At 35.1% G+C, this 18,038-nt stretch overlaps 1 protein-coding gene across 1 annotated transcript; it reads left to right on the top strand.

The window, feature by feature from the left end:
- The first annotated feature begins 1,776 nt into the window (after positions 1–1,776).
- On the top strand, positions 1,777–10,879 carry LOC149411276 (cathepsin B-like). The gene is made up of 4 exons (XM_089647666.1): positions 1,777–1,911; positions 2,296–2,455; positions 2,879–3,211; positions 10,695–10,879. Exons 1-4 carry the CDS (start codon positions 1,777–1,779, stop codon positions 10,877–10,879), a joined length of 813 nt encoding a protein of 270 aa, XP_089503792.1.
- Positions 10,880–18,038: the final 7,159 nt, after the last annotated feature.

Raw genomic sequence — 18,038 nt, 5'->3', positions numbered from 1 at the left:
CGACCAAGGAAAAAGATTTTAGTAAGTCAAAAAAATACATCATCATTCCGTGTTTACCTGCCCCAAATAAATTTGAAATTAAATGGTTTTAAAACTTGAAAAGTTTTTTCGCAAATTCAAACAGTTGACTCTATACAGGTTGCTGAGGCGTACCTGACACTACAGACCAATCAATTTGATTAAGATGAACGTAAATTTAATCCGTATGTAGATGCGTGGTATGCGGTAATGGGGCGCGGGTATTAAGTTGAACCGTTGTACCTCAGAATATCCGACCACCAACCAACCACCCAACCGCCAACCAAGTAGAATAAGTTGTCTGCCGCGTTGTTGAGTGGTTGAACTAACTTTACTCAGCTAGTGAGCCGTTGCTTTTGCATTGTATGAAGATTTCACTTTGTTACGACGGAATAAGTTTGGCGAAAAATAAAATATTATAAGATGTAAAACTTCATTATTGCCCTGAAAAGGGATGTGATTTATTACAACAGAAAGAGTGTTAATTGTCTGGCAAAAGAACTTGCTTGATGAACAACATGGCAGGCAGCAATCAAATTCAACTAAATTTCCAAAATATGGTGACTTCCAGAGTGAAACCGCCCCAGATAACCATGGCTTCATAGAAAAATGGCCACCTTTATCCAGGATATGAAGGTGATTTTCGAATACAGATTCTTTAAGTATATAGTCAAGAATCTCCGGTGAATGTGACGTTTTTATGAGTTACGCATTCGTCGTCCATAGGTAGATCAATCTCACGGATGTCATTCAAGGAATGAGATTTTACCCAGATTCGCCTTCACGGCATCTGTTCTAGTTCGCAGGTTTGGCAACCACAGAGTGTTAAAAATACAGCGTCAGCAATATGGCCGGTACAAATTAAGGACTGTAGGTGCCACACACCTAACCCATAGATATAAATCGATTAGAAGGAGCCACATACCTTGTTACCAATCCTTTATGTAACCACTTGCTTGTGGGATCTTGCAAATAAGATGACTCTGATAGATAGGAACGAAGCGCTTGTGATCCTTTTGGATCAGTTCAAATGTATTGTAAGAATGCAAAGAATGAAATCTTGAAATGTTTTTTTTTTCGTTGCATGAGCCATTTATTTGAGAATGATTGTCTTTATGTTTTTACATTAATAGTCAACGATGCTTCTAGAGCGACCTCAAACTTTTGTCTTTTTGATAAAGTAGTAGGCATGCTACGGGTGTTCCTCAGAGGAGATTTAATCAGACGTTAGTACGCGACACACAACGGCTGAACCAACCAAATTGAGTTGTAAATAAGGGTTTTTGTTTAACCAGTGTTTTCTGTTATTATTTGTAGGAAGAAACTTAAACGAAATTTTTACTATCCGGTGACATATTTTACGGTTTTTTTTGTCGAAAGCAAACAATCTCTATCGCTAGCTATCACTTGTTCCTCTGCAGAGTAAAAGACTAGCCCCCCATCCCAAAACTAAATGTGCAATGCCGTCTGTTTTTTTAAATGATTTTTTTTTGGAAAAAAGGTCACCGAAGACAAAGATTTAAAAACAAATTAAAACATTACCCTGACCCCAAATAATCTCAGAACTCGTTGTTAAAGTATGTCCCTTAACAATACCCAATAGGCTGTAGTTGTATTCATATCCACTCAAATTTTGTGCTAAAAAAATTATCTTACTCTGATGACAGATTTACCCACGACAAATGGACATACCGGTTGTTGTTTTAATCAGGCCTCGCTTTTTGAGCGACACGATTATAATAGTGTGACATTTTTAGCATGGGACATTTGCCAGGAGGCAAAAGATTACCTGAAAAAAGAAAAGTGGAATTGAAAGAACTTCTCCCGGAATCATTTGATGCCCGTGAACAATGGCCAGAATGCAAGGATATCATAGGCATGATAAGACAACAAGTAAGTTTACTATTCAGGACGTCCCACAAAATGGGTCCTACCTATTAAATCAAGAAGGTCATGTTAATAATGGGTTATGCCATAACATTTACTTTTATAAAAAATGTTTTGGGTATATTTGTGGCCATTAATAATTTGTATTCGTTATTTTCTGTTAAATAATGCAATTCTACAATGGAAAAATTAAAATGATATGTCGCCAAATAATTCATGAAAAACAAAGACATGGCATCAGTTAAAACGAATTTGTGCGGTTATTTGCGAAACCCAGACTATAACGTTGGTAAAATTGTTTTATAAAAGAACCTTATTTCAATAATACTTTTCTATGTAGTGAGTTCTAAGAACTTCTTGAACTCCCATCGTATATGAAGGAATTTTCAGGGTGATTGTGGATCCTGCTGGGCCTTTTCCGTCGCAGAGGTTATCGCAGACAGAATTTGCATTAATTCCAATGGCACGAAACAAGTAATAATCTCAACTCAGGACCTCATGACGTGTTGCAAGACTGAGAATTGCGACTGCTGTAATGGGGGTTTGGAAGGTAAATCATTTTGAAAATAAAGATTTTTTGTTTGCAATTTAAAAGATCATTAATTTAATTCAAGTTAATTCGCGAACAGTTCATATTTTCAAAAAAATCACCTTGCACTAAATTTAAACGAAAGAGTTTTTGATTGGTTCAGATTAATTAATACTGTATTGGTACTACTGGACGACGTATCTCTTCATTTATACATATCGGCTGCCTGGTTCACTAGAATTTCTAAGCATCTTCATGGTAAAATTTTTTTATGGATTTGGGTCCTTGAGTGGCAGTAAAACACGAACCTGAATCCACTCACTAAATGCATGGATCCCTTGACTCGTATTTGGTATTATTTTGCATGTTAAACAATCCACTTGTACTTGTTTCCGTTTGATTGCCTGAGAAATGATTTTGTTGCCGAAATATTTCTTTTTTTAGGGGACGCATTCGAATATTGGGTGAAAAATGGCATAGTGAGTGGAGGCGATTATTGGAACATGGTAGGGTGCCGTCCTTACGAAGTAAATCCCTATTGGAATCCATTTCCAGGACCTGAACCCTGTACCTGCAACAAAACGTGTGAGGAAAGTTACCCCATTCCCTACGAGGAAGATTTGCATTATGGTGCAGATGCGTACTCCATCGGAATCGACCCGGTGCAAATCCAAAAAGAAATCTACGATCATGGACCAGTTACCGCAGCGTTCGAAGCCCATTTGAATTTCATATATTGGACTGGTGGTATTTATAACTACACCACACCTGATCACAGTAAGTTGATTTAATATTTTCTTGAAAAAACCTTTCTGAAGTTTCGCAGTATTTTTCTTGATCATTTGTTGTTTTTTCACAAGGTAAATTTATTGTAATTTATAAATTTTTATTTTTAAACTCACTAAGACTAAGCTTGTGATTAGGTTATAAATGTGAAACTGTTAATTTATACAGGGTGTATCGGCACGTACCCGACAAACTTTAACCAGCTATTCCTTAGCACATTTGGAGTAAAAATATTATGGGCACTTTTTTTTTTTATTATTATTTTTTTTTTTTATTCCAGATCTCGGGGAGGGTGGTGCAATCCCACGAGCTCCATATTGTACATAGAATATATATAAAGTAAATTTAAAAAATATTGTAAGATAATACATACAAAATAAACGAAAACAAAAGACAATAATAATAATAATAGTAATACAAAAAACATAATGAGATTAATGTTTTTTTTTTAAATATATATATTTTTTTTATCTATTACATCAGGATTTGGCTCCATCGCTTGTAAATAGGTCCCTGCCAGAAGTGCAGTGCTGCCATCACAAGACCGTTTTCGCTCGCGGCTAGTCGTGTTCGAAAGCTGGTGATCCGTTTATTCATTAGTGCTCGGAATCCGGGAGCACGCCAACTCCGAGGTATATAGGCTCATGCAGTATGTGTTAAAAAGTTGCCTTTTTGCTTTTGGGCTACACTTGTTAAATCTTCGAGAAATCATATTTGCTCTGATGCAATATCCATATCATCATTGAGCTCCGCTGTTACAATGTGTCTTAAGTATTTGACCTCTGGTTTTTCACTTATTTTTGTGCCGTTTAGGCTGACGAGTAGTACTTTTCTAGGGCCTGCGCCCGTTTTAAATACTAGTAACACAGATTTAGTTGGGTTGTAGACCATGTTATGTTCAGCGGCATATTCTTCGCATATCTTTAATAGCTTTCTTAATGCTTTAATGCTTGGAGACAAAATAACCGTGTCATCTGCGTACGCAATGTTATTTACGCAAATGTTTCCCAGGTAACAACCTACATTCGCCGAGGTGAGTTTATTGCTTAAATCATTCATATAGACGTTAAATAAAATTGGTGATAAGCTTCCCCCTTGTCTGACGCCGCATTCCGCATTCACTGGTACTGACATTTTATTTTTCCAGATAACTTGGTTCTCTTCTTGATGATGCCAGATCGCCAGAATGTTAATTATTGAACTGGGTACATTCCTTTCTTTTAGTTTTTTCCAAAGCAGTGCATGAGATACTCGGTCGAAAGCTTTACTTAGGTCTAGAAAACAAGCACACACTGTTGTTTTTCTTGCCTTATAATATTCGATGCTTTGTTTCAAACTGAATATTGCCATATCTGTTGAAAAATTAGATTTAAAACCAAATTGGCTGTCGGACGTAAATAGTTTGGCTTCTATGTGGATTTGTAAAACCCTTTCAAATATTCTGGATATTATTGTGGCTAGAGATATCGGCCTATAGTTGGAAGCACTGGATATGTCTTCTTGTCTGGATTTAACTAACGGTACAATAATTGTACGTGAGAAGTTTCTTGGCATATGCACATGTTGATGTATCTGTGTGAATAGCGTTGCTAGAAGCGTGTTTATTTTTTCACCTGCATTTCTAACGTGTTCAATGCTCAGGCTATCATAACCGGGCGATTTTACAGCTTTCATTCGTTTTACGGCTGTTTTGACCATATCTTTCGTAACAATTATGTTTTCGTCCTCATCTTCGCATGGTTTTTCTAAGATGGTGGATTCGTTTCTTTCCGATATTTTTGAAAAGTTGGTTATGAAAATATTAGCAATCTTTTCTGCGTCCGATTCTCCTTCAATATGGGTGGATATATGTGCTTTAGCTTTTAAAACGTTGCCTGTTTTTTGCCAAAATTCTTTAGTCTTTGTTCTCAATTGCACCTGATATTTTATCCATTTTTATTCGTTCCGCTGTTCTTTGACATTTTCTCAATTCATATTTAAATTTTCTTCTTACAATTATTCTATTTTCTGCCAAGGGACCCGACCGGGGTTTTCCATTTCCAATCCATTTCATAAGTGCATTTCGTGATGCTTCATAATGAATTGATACACTATCGTTCCATCCAGGAATATGTTTGGATGTGGTTCTGTTATGTTTGCGCCCACTTTCAAAGACGTTTTTAGCGGCAGTACTTAGTGACTCTACAATCCTCCCATACAGTTTGTCTATGGCATCGTTATGGAAGTTATTTTTGCATCCTGAATTTTTGCAGAGTTCGACCCCGCTGCTGCATTTAATGCGGTTTGTTAGAAATGATGCAGTTGCAGAATAGGACATGATCTGCGAAGTATTATGTGCTCTTCATTTTACTGGATCCAAAGCCATCGGGGATATTTCCTCTGTTGCGGTTATATCTGTTGTTTCTAAACAAATTGACATGGGCCGGTGATCTGTCCAGTCAACATCGTACTTCACCGAAATATTTTTTGTCATCTTTTGAATTGTGGCCGTCCCTATGCAGTGATCTAACCAGCTCGTTGTGTTATGTGCATCACTAACATAAGTGTAGCAATTTTCTGGCAGTTTTTCAATATCGATGCAGTGATATTTGTTTTCTTTGCTGAGTGATAATAAATCTTTCCCAAATAATGTTTTTGAATTGGCATTAAAATCACCCATAATAAGGCAGTTTGTATATTGTTTATCTTCAATAAGTGAATGCAGGTTTGCCAGGCATCTTGAAAATTCGGGTATGTTATCATTGCAGAAAGTTGGCATGTTAACTGTGAGAATACACAACAATCCTTTATCCAGCTTTATTTCTATTCCCGATAACCTATTGTCATTGCAGTCGATAGCCTTGGCCCTTATTGCGCTCCGCCACAATACGCCCGTCCCACCGTAAGGACGCCCTCTAAGTATGCCGGTAGATGTATCTATGGCAGATGTGCCCAAGCTTGAAAATTTTGGGTGTATTTCTGAAAGATTTGATGTCCGGTAAGATTTTTTTTAATAAAAATGAACTATGCATATTTTCACCACATGTCACCAATGTTTTATTCTTTGTCAAAGTTTGGAATCCCGTCTGGCAATATTTTGTTCGAGTTTCGTTGAATAATGTACCTACGTTGGCGCGCTTTTATAATCACAACGAAATGGCACGGCACCATTCGTCTCATTTTTAACTATTATTATTTAGTGTGTACGAAAGAGCGAGGACACTTTTTGACACACTTGCTAATAACAGCTGTTGAACACGAGAAACAATGCTAATGACAGAGACGGAGAGTGGATTTTTTATTTATTTTTTGTTTTTAATGGAAAAAAAATGTTACCGGACAGCAAAGCGCCCATAACATTTTTTATTCCAAATGTGCTGAGGAATAGCTGGTTAAAGTTTGTCGGGTACTTGCCGATACACCCTGTATAGCATCTTTATCAATTTGTTAATACCCAAGATTTTATGGAAAATGTTGGTTGAAAACATTTTTAATCAATGTTTTCCGATGTATGGGGCAGGAAACACATACACCTGCAGATCAGTTTAGCCATTGCTTTAGCAATAATTTGTTGGTGTTCAGTAATATTTCAATATCGAATTTTCTTCGATACTTTTTTTTAAATAATTTTTCTGTACTTAAGTGGATAACATTGTTTACAAAGTCGGTTGAGAAAAGCGAATCTTCCATTCACAGTATGACAAGTGATTTATTAAACATACCCAACTCATTGTTTTTAAATTTCCAAGTAAACATGCCATTGTATCAGATTTTTAAGCTGCTAAGATCAACCGGCAATAATATTTATTGATAAGTCGTTAAAGCGCATGGTGATGTGAGCAATGATTTAATAAATTTCATAAAGAGACAAACTATAAAATAGAGCCAGAATCTTAAACGGAATCTTAAGAAGAATATGAAAGCCAAAAGTATTTTTGTTCTTACCCCTTCCATAATAATAATGAAGAAACTCAGATTGTATGTCATGTCTGCGCGAGGCAAGGAATTGTCAAATAATACATTTGCCGTGCGCGGCGAACCCGCAATAGGTAGAAAGCACCCGGAAAGATCTCGTTCCGTTGACGCTTCCGCACGCTTGCTAAAACCCTTTTTAACTGGTGGATGCATACTGCCGGAGTTTTGTTGACAACTCAACAACTTTTGTAAACAGCCAAAAATTCTCCAACTTTAAAGATTACTGATTAATATAATTACACAGTTTTTTTTAAAGCTGCATTAAATTTTTTTTTAGATATGTTTTTTTATGTATTTATAATCATTAAAAATAACAGGAGCCTTATTAACACGTTATATGTGTAAGTCAATTTTTAGTCATTTAGTGATGTTTTATTTGTAAAAAATGTATGTATTTACTATTTTTTTTATTCATGCACAAATCATTACAAAACAAACAAAAACTGCCGCATCTCTGGTGCAACAAGTGGGAGGACGTCTTACCCGTTATACGGGTTTATACACAGTTTACTTTTGATAAAATATTCTTGCACACAAAATACAAGAAGTTGAAGAGTTGGTTTAAATTCATTAAATACATATACATATAGTTGGATGTTGGAACCCTTACAAAGAGATTGTTATAAAAAATAAGTATAAAATTATCTGACATCAATGCATACCTCGCCATTTAAATAGGACCGGCGTGGGAGGTTAAACTACCCTTCCCGCCGTAAGTGTTAATTATAATACTTAAAAAAAAAAAGACAAACATTCCCGAATTGCAAATAACATGAAAATATTTGAAAATGTCCTACCATCATCACAGTAAGCGGAAAATGTTGCTTGTGTCACGATGAAGGACTTACCCAGGCGATAAATGCCAAATAAGCATGGTGGGACCCAGCCGCAATGCCAAAGAAGCCGTTGACCGGTCATACATATGTTAAATATATTTTACTTTAACTATTATATTTCATATTTTTTTATAAAAAGATGTGCTGCAGAAGAACACCTTACATAATCTTAGTATATAAAAATCACGTGTTCCTGTGTTCGTACATGCTAATCTCCGAAATCGCCGAACCGACTTCAATGAAAGTGTATGTTTGGTTCGAACATGAAATATAGAATAGTTTTAGATCCGATATGTGGCGCTGTTATCGAGATCTAAAAATATTTTTTCAACGACAATTTATTTTTTCTGATTTCTCATCCAAAAATAAATACAATCCTAAAATTTAATTTCCCTTCATAAAGGCGGTCTGTGGCAGAACAACGTCTGCCTCGGCCAACTAGAATCATTATAAAAACCATTTTACAAACGCAATTTAAAAAACAATTTAAGCTAACAAATCTCAGTATTAGAAATTATCGAGGAATTATAGAGCTATAAAAATGAATTATAAGTCATTATAAATAAAAATGGAAAGCATCTTTTCCATGAAACATAAATTATCAATTTAGGTAAATAAGGAATAAAACCATCGATTAACAAGTAGTATTTTGAGATTTAAAAAATCAAATTGTGAAAAGCAAAAAATTTTTTTTTCGATATAATACATCTGTTTTTATTAATAAAAAAGTTTAAAAAATGGTTTTACTGAGGATTAAACCTTCCTCCCCGGGGACTGGAGTCAACCGCGCTGACAACTCCGCCAGATCCCAATTTGGAAGGACCGACATTTATTGCTTATATTAACTGTTTTAATGTCATCCAATTTCAGATAAATGCGTATATGTCCACTTATGTGCCACCAAAATGCATTATCAGCGACAACGAGACTATCTGCCGAGTTTCTGCTCGATCGGATGTCGGGTACTAAGTTAATTTCCACTTCATTGATACATTCTTTCAATAAAACGGAAGTGAATTTCAAAAAGATGTTTTGAGACGATATAATATTTTGGTCAAGAAAAATAATTATATCAGAAAAAGACAAGCTTACACGCAGTTTGAGAACTAAAAATGCTGCGAGCGAAAGTTATTTGAACACGGAAAAAACCGTTAAAAAAACTGGCACAGATCTGAAGTCTGTCCGTTGCCGCGCTTGGCGGTTTTCTGGCGAAATTCTATAATTCAATACAATTCTTCACTCAAAAAATTATTATATAAGCGCCAAAGTGGATTTTAATTATTTGTGAATAATTTGATAAAAACGGAAAAAAAATAATCAGGTCGAGTGGTAGCAAACAAACAAAGCCATATAAAAGTATTTTTTAAAAGTTGTTTGAAAAAGAAATCTATTTAGTAGTTTACGCTTATATTTTTCAAGACGTAATTAACAATTTTATTTTAATTCAAATCAAGCCTAGCGATAGAACAAGCTTCAATGTATCCATAGTATCTTTTTGGTATTGATAACCTGTACAGATTTGTAGTACAGATTAATCTAAATAGTGATTTCACTTACAGCTTCACCTTAAGTGAAGCATAGATAAGCGATGCGTAGCCCTTTGTATTGGACAGACCTGCGAGAAATTTTCCCTATTAAATCTCTTAAATAAATTGGACATCATAACGACATAAGTGAGGAAATTGTGTAAAAAAAATATTCGGCACGAGGCCTGGCGTACATAATTTACGGTTCAAAATGTCAAATGTGTTTAGAGAGATCCCTCGGAAAGTTATTAATTCATCATCTAGAAAAATTAAGCATTGTGCTTACCACTATCTTTATAGTTGGTAACCGTTTTATACAACTTTCAAACGGTTTAACATAAATTATTTTAATGATATTGTCCTATTTTTATTAATATTCAATTTAAATAACTTACATCCGAAGGGATCTCTTTAGAAACATTTGAGTTATTAATAATACCTTCATAAAAAATAATTTAAATGTGAGCGTCAAGCAAATCCCCGTGATTAGCATCTTATGTCGCCTTAATGCTGAAACGTTGATTGATCATTGTGTTTATAAATTACCATATTTTGAGTTAATTTTGTCAGACAATTATATATCTATTAGTATTGTTAGATCATTGCTTACTCCTTGCCAACTGTATATTAACCAGTGACCAATGAGTTGCACTTGCGCCAACCGGAATGGGAACGAAACGTTTTCAAATGCATATCAAACTCATGATAATGATTTTGATGGCCGGCATAGTCCAGTGGTAACGCATTGGACTGCCATTCGGAAGGTCGCGGGTTCGAACCCGGCGTGCGCAAATAAATTTTATTTGATTAATCTGTGTTATTTCACAATTAATTAATTAAAATAATATATAGTATGTTTGCGGCACGTTTCAGAGTGGAAGATACTACCAGTATCGCCCTGGTGTAAGACCACCATTCAGAATTGAAACTTTGCTTTAAATGGCTTTAGCCATGTTTAGTGACTAGATCTGAATAGCCAGGTACTTCCCCACCTTTCTCTTTCCCTTCCCCACTTACCTTCAGCCTCACAACATCCCCCAATTGGGGATGCCATAGTCTCACTGGCTCCAGACGGGAGCAGTTGGGACTCTTGTGAGGTATTCACTATAAAAAAAAAGATTTAAAAAAATATATATAAACTGCATTATTTTGTTTCAGCTGCACACAATCACGCTATAAAAATAATCGGCTGGGGGGTGGAAAACGAAATCCCTTATTGGCTGTGCGCTAACTCCTGGGGTACGGGCTGGGGAGAGAGTGGGTTCTTCAAGATACTCCGAGGTGACCCAGATAATGATTGCAACATTGAGACATACGTCAACGCTGGAAACCCTAAGATATGAAATAGAATCTCTTCAAACAATATTTTTGTCAGCACTTATAACTTTTTTTTATAATGCGCACATGATTACAAACCTCTTAAACATAATTTTTTTCATTTGGACTGGTAAAATAACCAAAATTTATGAGCCGGTTGAAGTTTGAAGTTTATATTGCCAAGCAATTAGATATAAAAATATCTCTCTGCACAAATAATCAACATGTATTCATTAATAATAAAAATATAATTTGTAGATATTGTTTATTTCACATGAGAATTTTTTTATAATTTTATATCGCCAAATAATAGTTTCGTAACGTATTATGACATGATCAATAGCATGGAGTGATATTGCGAAAATCAAGAGTCAGTCTTATCTCTTATCCATATTATCGTGAAAATACTTAAAATAATCTATGTATATGTCTTTAAACGACAACTTGTCGATTTACGATTGCCAAAATCATAAATCTCGCATATTTTTTTTTTACGAAATCCACCAGAAAGTGTTAAAATGACTGAATATATATATTTGAGCATTTAAAGATTTTCTTGCATAGTATTTATTGGATTGAACGATAATTTCTGAGTACCAAGGAGGCAAGCCGGCTAACATAATCATAATTCAATAAATTTTTGTTATTTGTTTTTGGGGCGTTATGCCGTGTTGCGCTAACTCTTTATCTAGCCAAAGTTTCGGACAACGTTACAGTATCCATCATCAGGGCAGAAGGAGAACATGGCATAACACCCCAAAAATAAATAACAAATTACTTTTGGCCGTGAAAATCTTAAATAATATTTGAGAGACAATTCAGGCGGTTTCTCTTGACCTCTCACCACAGTGGAGTAATAGATCCATACGTCCCTCACTCCCTCCGTTCTCGACCCCTAGATTCCTAAAAATACCCTCCACACAGCATTCCTTAAGATGACACAGGCCCTGGGGGAATTTCCTTTAGGGCTTCCTGTATACATATAATAAATCATTTCAATTCAGGTGCTAAAATTGTAAAAATAAAATTCATCTGAGTTGTGCCAAAATTACCTCTGCAATTTTAAAGAAGATGTCGGTGAGGAACAGGGAGTCATGGATGTGCGCTATATGTAAACACTCTCCGGCAATCTCAACTCTGTCGACTCTTCAATACTTTGCTTTACAATAACTAGTGATTATATCCTACGTTGGAAGCCAGAGCAATAAAACCAGTTATAAATGTTAACACTCTCCAGCAATCTCAACTCTTGTAATGATCCGCCCTTTCTACTTCAAACTTTTCCTTCTCTTCTTTCTACGATAATTTTCCTTAAGTCCCGTAGGTAACTTTTCCATAAGGCTTTGGTTATATATATATCCGGGGAGGGAAGGTCCTCCCTGCCGTCTTTTCTTTATTACACACCCCTTCAAGAGTGTACATCCTTGTTTGTCTACGTGACGTACGACCTTGAACGTACTCATTTCACGTGACGGTTCAGTATAAAAAGGCTTCACCGAACGTTGTGTTGGTTTTTTGTTTCTCGGTTTAGAAACCTAGTTATTTATGTATGTGTGGTATCCCTTGGTTCTTTTGAGATATAGTGAGTTGAATCCATTACCGCTGTGTTTAAAAACCATTTTATAAACCTTATCTTCTAAGTCGCCTGCTCCCCCTCCCCCCCCACTAGCTACTCGATTCTATCTATCGTAGGGTAATGTGAATATAATAAAGTGTTAGATTTTATATATGTGATATACATACGATAAGTTTATGGTGTTAGTTGTCGGCGCCATCCATGTATATATTTTGGGAGGGGAAGGAGAGGAAAGGAAATGAATTTTTTTCAAGCTAAGATTGACTCCTCCTCTTACCAAACAAAACTGATGGATGATAATTTGAGCAAGGCGATCGATATCTGCGTGTCTGGATATCACAACCGGCCGGGTCTCCCCTTGTTCCAAATCGGCAACCTTCACGCCAGAATAAAGAAAACCAGGTCTCATCACCAATTTCAGAATTGCCCCAATCTCAAACACCTCCAGGATAACCTACTTTACTGAGTGTAGAAGGGGAAAGCCATGACATCCCTTGTCACGAATCTAGTCGCGAAAATGTGACACGTAAGGTCCTAAGTTACGAGCCACCTCTAGAAAATATTGTAACTCCCACGCCGTCGGGGATTTACATCCCTTTCTAGGTCAATACATAGATAACACACGACGATCTTGTCGACATTTAGCCTGCTTTTTAACGATAGGTTGTGTGCCTACCCATTCAGCCAATTATCATGTGAGATATATGTAAGGTCTACTCGAAATGCCAAATTTAGGATGAGGACTGTCTGTATTTTAATATTCGGTTCTAGTAATTATTTTATGAGGTTACTAGCATCCTCGTGTATTAGGTATGGGTAACTCCTACTGAATACCTATCCTCTCAGGTAGGTATAAACGGATAATTGGTTTGATTTTTGCATTTAATTTAAAGAGGCTGCCTACCTCTCGAAAGGTACCTGTTGAGAAAAGTTGTTCGGTTGGTAGTTTTATTTCGGAGATTACCATCTCCCTCTTTTGACTTTAGATTTGTTTTTGTGCATCCCAATTCGTAACTTAGAAAGTCAAACAATAGATGAAAAGTATTAAATTAGAAAGTCAAATAACAGAAGAAAAGTTTTCATTTTGTTCCGTCTGGTTGCATCCGATCGCTTTCAATTTGGGACGGCATACGCTAGCAAAACTTCCCCTTTGACTGACTGTACACCGCGCCTCTCGGCCTATATATGAAAAGGTCATTGGCCTGTCTCTCACTCACAGCTGATTGACAATCCATCTAGGGTATTCCTTTTAATGATAACATTATTTGGGCGGCAGGTGTCGTAAACTTAGTTCCTGTACCTCGGTTGTATCCGTCTTTTAAAAGGGGTCCTCTGGAATTTAATAAATAATATAAAAAAAACTCACCCAGTTAGTCACCTCTCATTCTCAGCGTGAAGCTTACCTGGTTACACTATATAGCTAAATCACTTTAATTTTCGACCTCCTCCCTACGCTTATAAAAGGGTAATTAAGTATTCCTGTAAATAAAATTGTACCTCCCTAATCTGTCAGGATTCGAACCCACAGTTAATAATTTATTTGATTCTCTGGTTTTCGGTCTCCGTGGATAGAATGCCATCTCGCCAAATCTATAACTTAGCCCGATTAAACACTCCCTGCCTTTATACGTTCACTCTGTTTTAAAAACGCAATCATTATTTTTTATTATTTTCATGTTTTTAAGACAAGCAATCTAGTTCGAACTGTATACGAAATCACGTTTAAATCAATACAACTTTATAACACAATCGCGATTGCACAACACCTGGCGCCCCTGAGGTGGGTTTTTACAAAACGGCGCTCTACAAATTACCCAATTATTATTATTGTCATTATTATTAATTGTTTTCTCACTGAGTCCAATCACTTTCACTTCACACAAACACCGGATCAATAATCTTTCACTTTATAGAAATTACCTTAATACTCTTATAAAAAAATGCAAACAACAGTACTATTCTGAACAATTCCAAAAAGCACAAAACGACTCACGAAAAACATGGAACATCATAAATGAGATCTCAAACAGGAAACAAAAGGATCACAAAATTCCCCAAAAAATTGTAACCGAACATAATATAATCTTAGAGAATGCTGAAGATATTGCAAACAATTTCAATCACTTTTTCACAAACATTGCATCTACCCTAATAGAAAATAACCCTTCTCTTAGCTTACACTCTCAGAATGTATTCTCAGACTATTTAGAGACTAAAAATTCTACCTCTGAACTATCTGAATTCATGGAAATTACAGAAGTTGAAATCTCAAACCATATTGATAACATAAGCGTTAGGTCTGCAAATGGTCCTGATAACTTAAGTAATGCTACAATTAAATCCATAAAACAACATATAATCAAACCACTACATCATATATTTAACGCATGTATCAGTAAGAGTATTTTCCCGGATTTATTTAAACTTGCGAATATCATTCCAATACACAAATCAGGACCTCGATGTAAAACAGACAACTACAGATCAATCACCTTAACTTCTCAATTGTCCAAGATATTAGAAAAATGTATAAAAAAACGAATCATCGATTTTCTGGAATCTCATGCACTCCTATCAGCTAACCAATATGGCTTTAGAACCAAACTCGGCACTGACGATGCTATATTTAATTTAACCAATAGAATTTATTCTAACCTAGACTCAAATATTAAAACCCTAACAATTTTTTTAGATTTGAAGAAAGCCTTTGACACAGTCAACCATAGTACTCTCTTAAATAAAATATCCAACATTGGAATTAAAAATAAATGTCTCATGCTTTTACAAAATTACATTTCGAATCGACAACAATGTACAAAAATTGGAATGTGTTTGAGCAATTTTGATACAGTAAAACACGGTGTTCCACAAGGGACTGTATTAGGGCCGCTACTCTTTTTAATCTATATAAATGATTTATGTAACATTGTTATACCTGGTAATATTTTCTCATTTGCTGACGATACTGCAATAACAGTCCAAGGAAATACGTGGGAAGACACAACTAATAAGGCTAACAAATGTATTACTATTGTCAAAGAGTGGCTAGATAGAAACCTTCTTACTTTAAATTATGAAAAAACTCTCTGTATTCCTTTCTATAACACACTGAAGTCAGCTCCCAAAACTAATCTTAATTTAAGATTTCATAATGTAAATTGTAACCCTACCGCATGCACAAACTGTAAAGAGATGAAATCAGGAAAAAATATTAAGTACTTAGGTGTAACCATCGATTCTCAACTAAAATGGACCAGCCATATAGAAAAAACTGTTAACAAACTGAGATATTTAAATTATATTTTTAAAAGAATGTGTAATATAGTTAATATAAAAACCATAAAATTAGTTTATGATGCACTAGTTCATTCATCTATTTCCTATGGAATAATTGGTTGGGGAGGAAGTTACAATAATCATCTCAAACCATTAGAAATTGCCCAAAAATCAATAATTATGATTATGTACCAGAAAAGTAAATCTTATCCCTCCAAACAATTGTTTAGGGAAACCGATATTTTGGACCTTAGACAAACCTATAGTTTTCAATGTCTTAAATTTATCTACAAGCACCCAAACAATTTTATTAAAAATTCTAATCGTTCCAGTCGAAGATGTGGCGCCTGTGAGTATGTTGTACCCCACTGTAAAACTAGACAGGCCCAGAGACACATTAGTTTTATTGCTCCAAAAATCTATAATTCAGTATGTTCAACCCTTAAAGAGACCACTCGTCAAAATCTTCATTCATATAAAAAATATATCAAAACTTGGCTCAAAACAGCCAAAATAGATATTTTTTTCTTATAAGTTATTAACAAAGCCATTAATTATACTTAAAACTAATTAGCTTTAAGAGTAGATATATAATAAAGTCTGCTATGTGTTTGTTGTATCAATTAATACTTGTTGTACCAATTAATATTCATTGAGCACTTAAATATTTTTGGAATTTTAGTAAAAAGTAACTGAAATTACGGTAAAATCAATCACCATGTACAATATTTTATTTTTATTTAAACCACTGTTTTAAATATCCACATACAAATAATAATGCCCACGCACAGGCCTCGCCTTTGTGGGATTTTTTTTGTTACTCTCTTTTATTTTTTGTTATTATGTATGTACCTGTATATATATGTATCAAAAAAAATTTTCAATAAAAAAAAAAAAAATAAAAAAAAAATTCAATATTCCACAATATTCTCTAATACCATTTGAATTCAATAATTAACTGTAATTTCAAACAACACTTCTGATTTGTATCCATTTCTCGGGGATGTCAATGCACCCAAGTTCAAGACTCGACTGTCCCTCCGGTCTCTCCTTTCCCGTGGGAATCTGTTTACTCCAGGCCTGTCTGTCAATAAATCTTCCGTCGTTGTCTAAACAAAAAATTTTTTTGAGCACGTTCGTTTATTATTTATCGTTTATTTTTGTGGATATTCAAAACATCACACTCTGTCGACTCTTCAATACTTTGCTTTACAATAACTAGTGATTATATCCTACGTTGGAAGCCAGAGCAATAAAACCAGTTATAAATGTTAACACTCTCCAGCAATCTCAACTCTGTCGACTCTTCAATACTTTGCTTTACAATAACTAGTGATTATATCCTACGTTGGAAGCCAGAGCAATAAAACCAGTTATAAATGTAAATACTCTCCAGCAATCTCAACTCTGTCGACTCTTCAATACTTTGCTTTACAATAACTAGTGATTATATCCTACGTTGGAAGCCAGAGCAATAAAACCAGTTATAAATGTAAATACTCTCCAGCAATCTCAACTCTGTCGACTCTTCAATACTTTGCTTTACAATAACTAGTGATTATATCCTACGTTGGAAGCCAGAGCAATAAAACCAGTTATAAATGTTAATACTCTCCAGCAATCTCAACTCTGTCGACTCTTCAATACTTTGCTTTACAATAACTAGTGATTATATCCTACGTTGGAAGCCAGAGCAATAAAACCAGTTATAAATGTAAATACTCTCCAGCAATCTCAACTCTGTCGACTCTTTAATACTTTGCTTTACAATAACTAGTGATTATATCCTACGTTGGAAGCCAGAGCAATAAAACCAGTTATAAATGTAAATACTCTCCAGCAATCTCAACTCTGTCGACTCTTCAATACTTTGCTTTACAATAACTAGTGATTATATCCTACGTTGGAAGCCAGAGCAATAAAACCAGTTATAAATGTAAATACTCTCCAGCAATCTCAACTCTGTCGACTCTTCAATACTTTGCTTTACAATAACTAGTGATTATATCCTACGTTGGAAGCCAGAGCAATAAAACCAGTTATCTAGCATTTAAAATACAATTCGATTGACGTTACTTCGTACTAGCTCTTACAAAGGCACGATTTGGACTCTCACTCAAAGGTGTTCAGTAATGACAAAAAAGTTAGGTTTTTTAAGGTTTTATGTTATGTCAAGGGCTACGTTACAACATACACAAGAATTTATTCTTTTACAGGATCGGGCAAAAGTAATCACCCGTTGTTCTTTTGCTGTAATTTGTTTTTTTTTTTAATGACAAACCTTGGTACTGCTTGTGAAATTTGTTGTATTATTAACCTGCGATTCGTAACCT

The sequence above is a fragment of the Hesperophylax consimilis genome, chromosome 26, assembly GCF_061612785.1.
Source record: "Hesperophylax consimilis isolate HC1 chromosome 26, BYU_Hcon_1.0, whole genome shotgun sequence".
Taxonomy (NCBI): domain Eukaryota; kingdom Metazoa; phylum Arthropoda; class Insecta; order Trichoptera; family Limnephilidae; genus Hesperophylax; species Hesperophylax consimilis.
The sequence above is the reverse complement of the archived record's forward strand: the minus strand, read 5'-3'. Positions and strand labels throughout refer to the sequence as shown.

Excerpts from the sequence above, each read along its gene's own strand:
- LOC149411276 (XM_089647666.1), top strand. The coding sequence starts at position 1,777 with ATGGGACATTTGCCAGGAGGCAAAAGATTACCTGAAAAAAGAAAAGTG. Across the intron at positions 1,912-2,295 it reads TAGGCATGATAAGACAACAA|GGTGATTGTGGATCCTGCTG; the intron begins GTAAGTTTACTA and ends AGGAATTTTCAG. Across the intron at positions 3,212-10,694 it reads CTACACCACACCTGATCACA|CTGCACACAATCACGCTATA; the intron begins GTAAGTTGATTT and ends ATTTTGTTTCAG.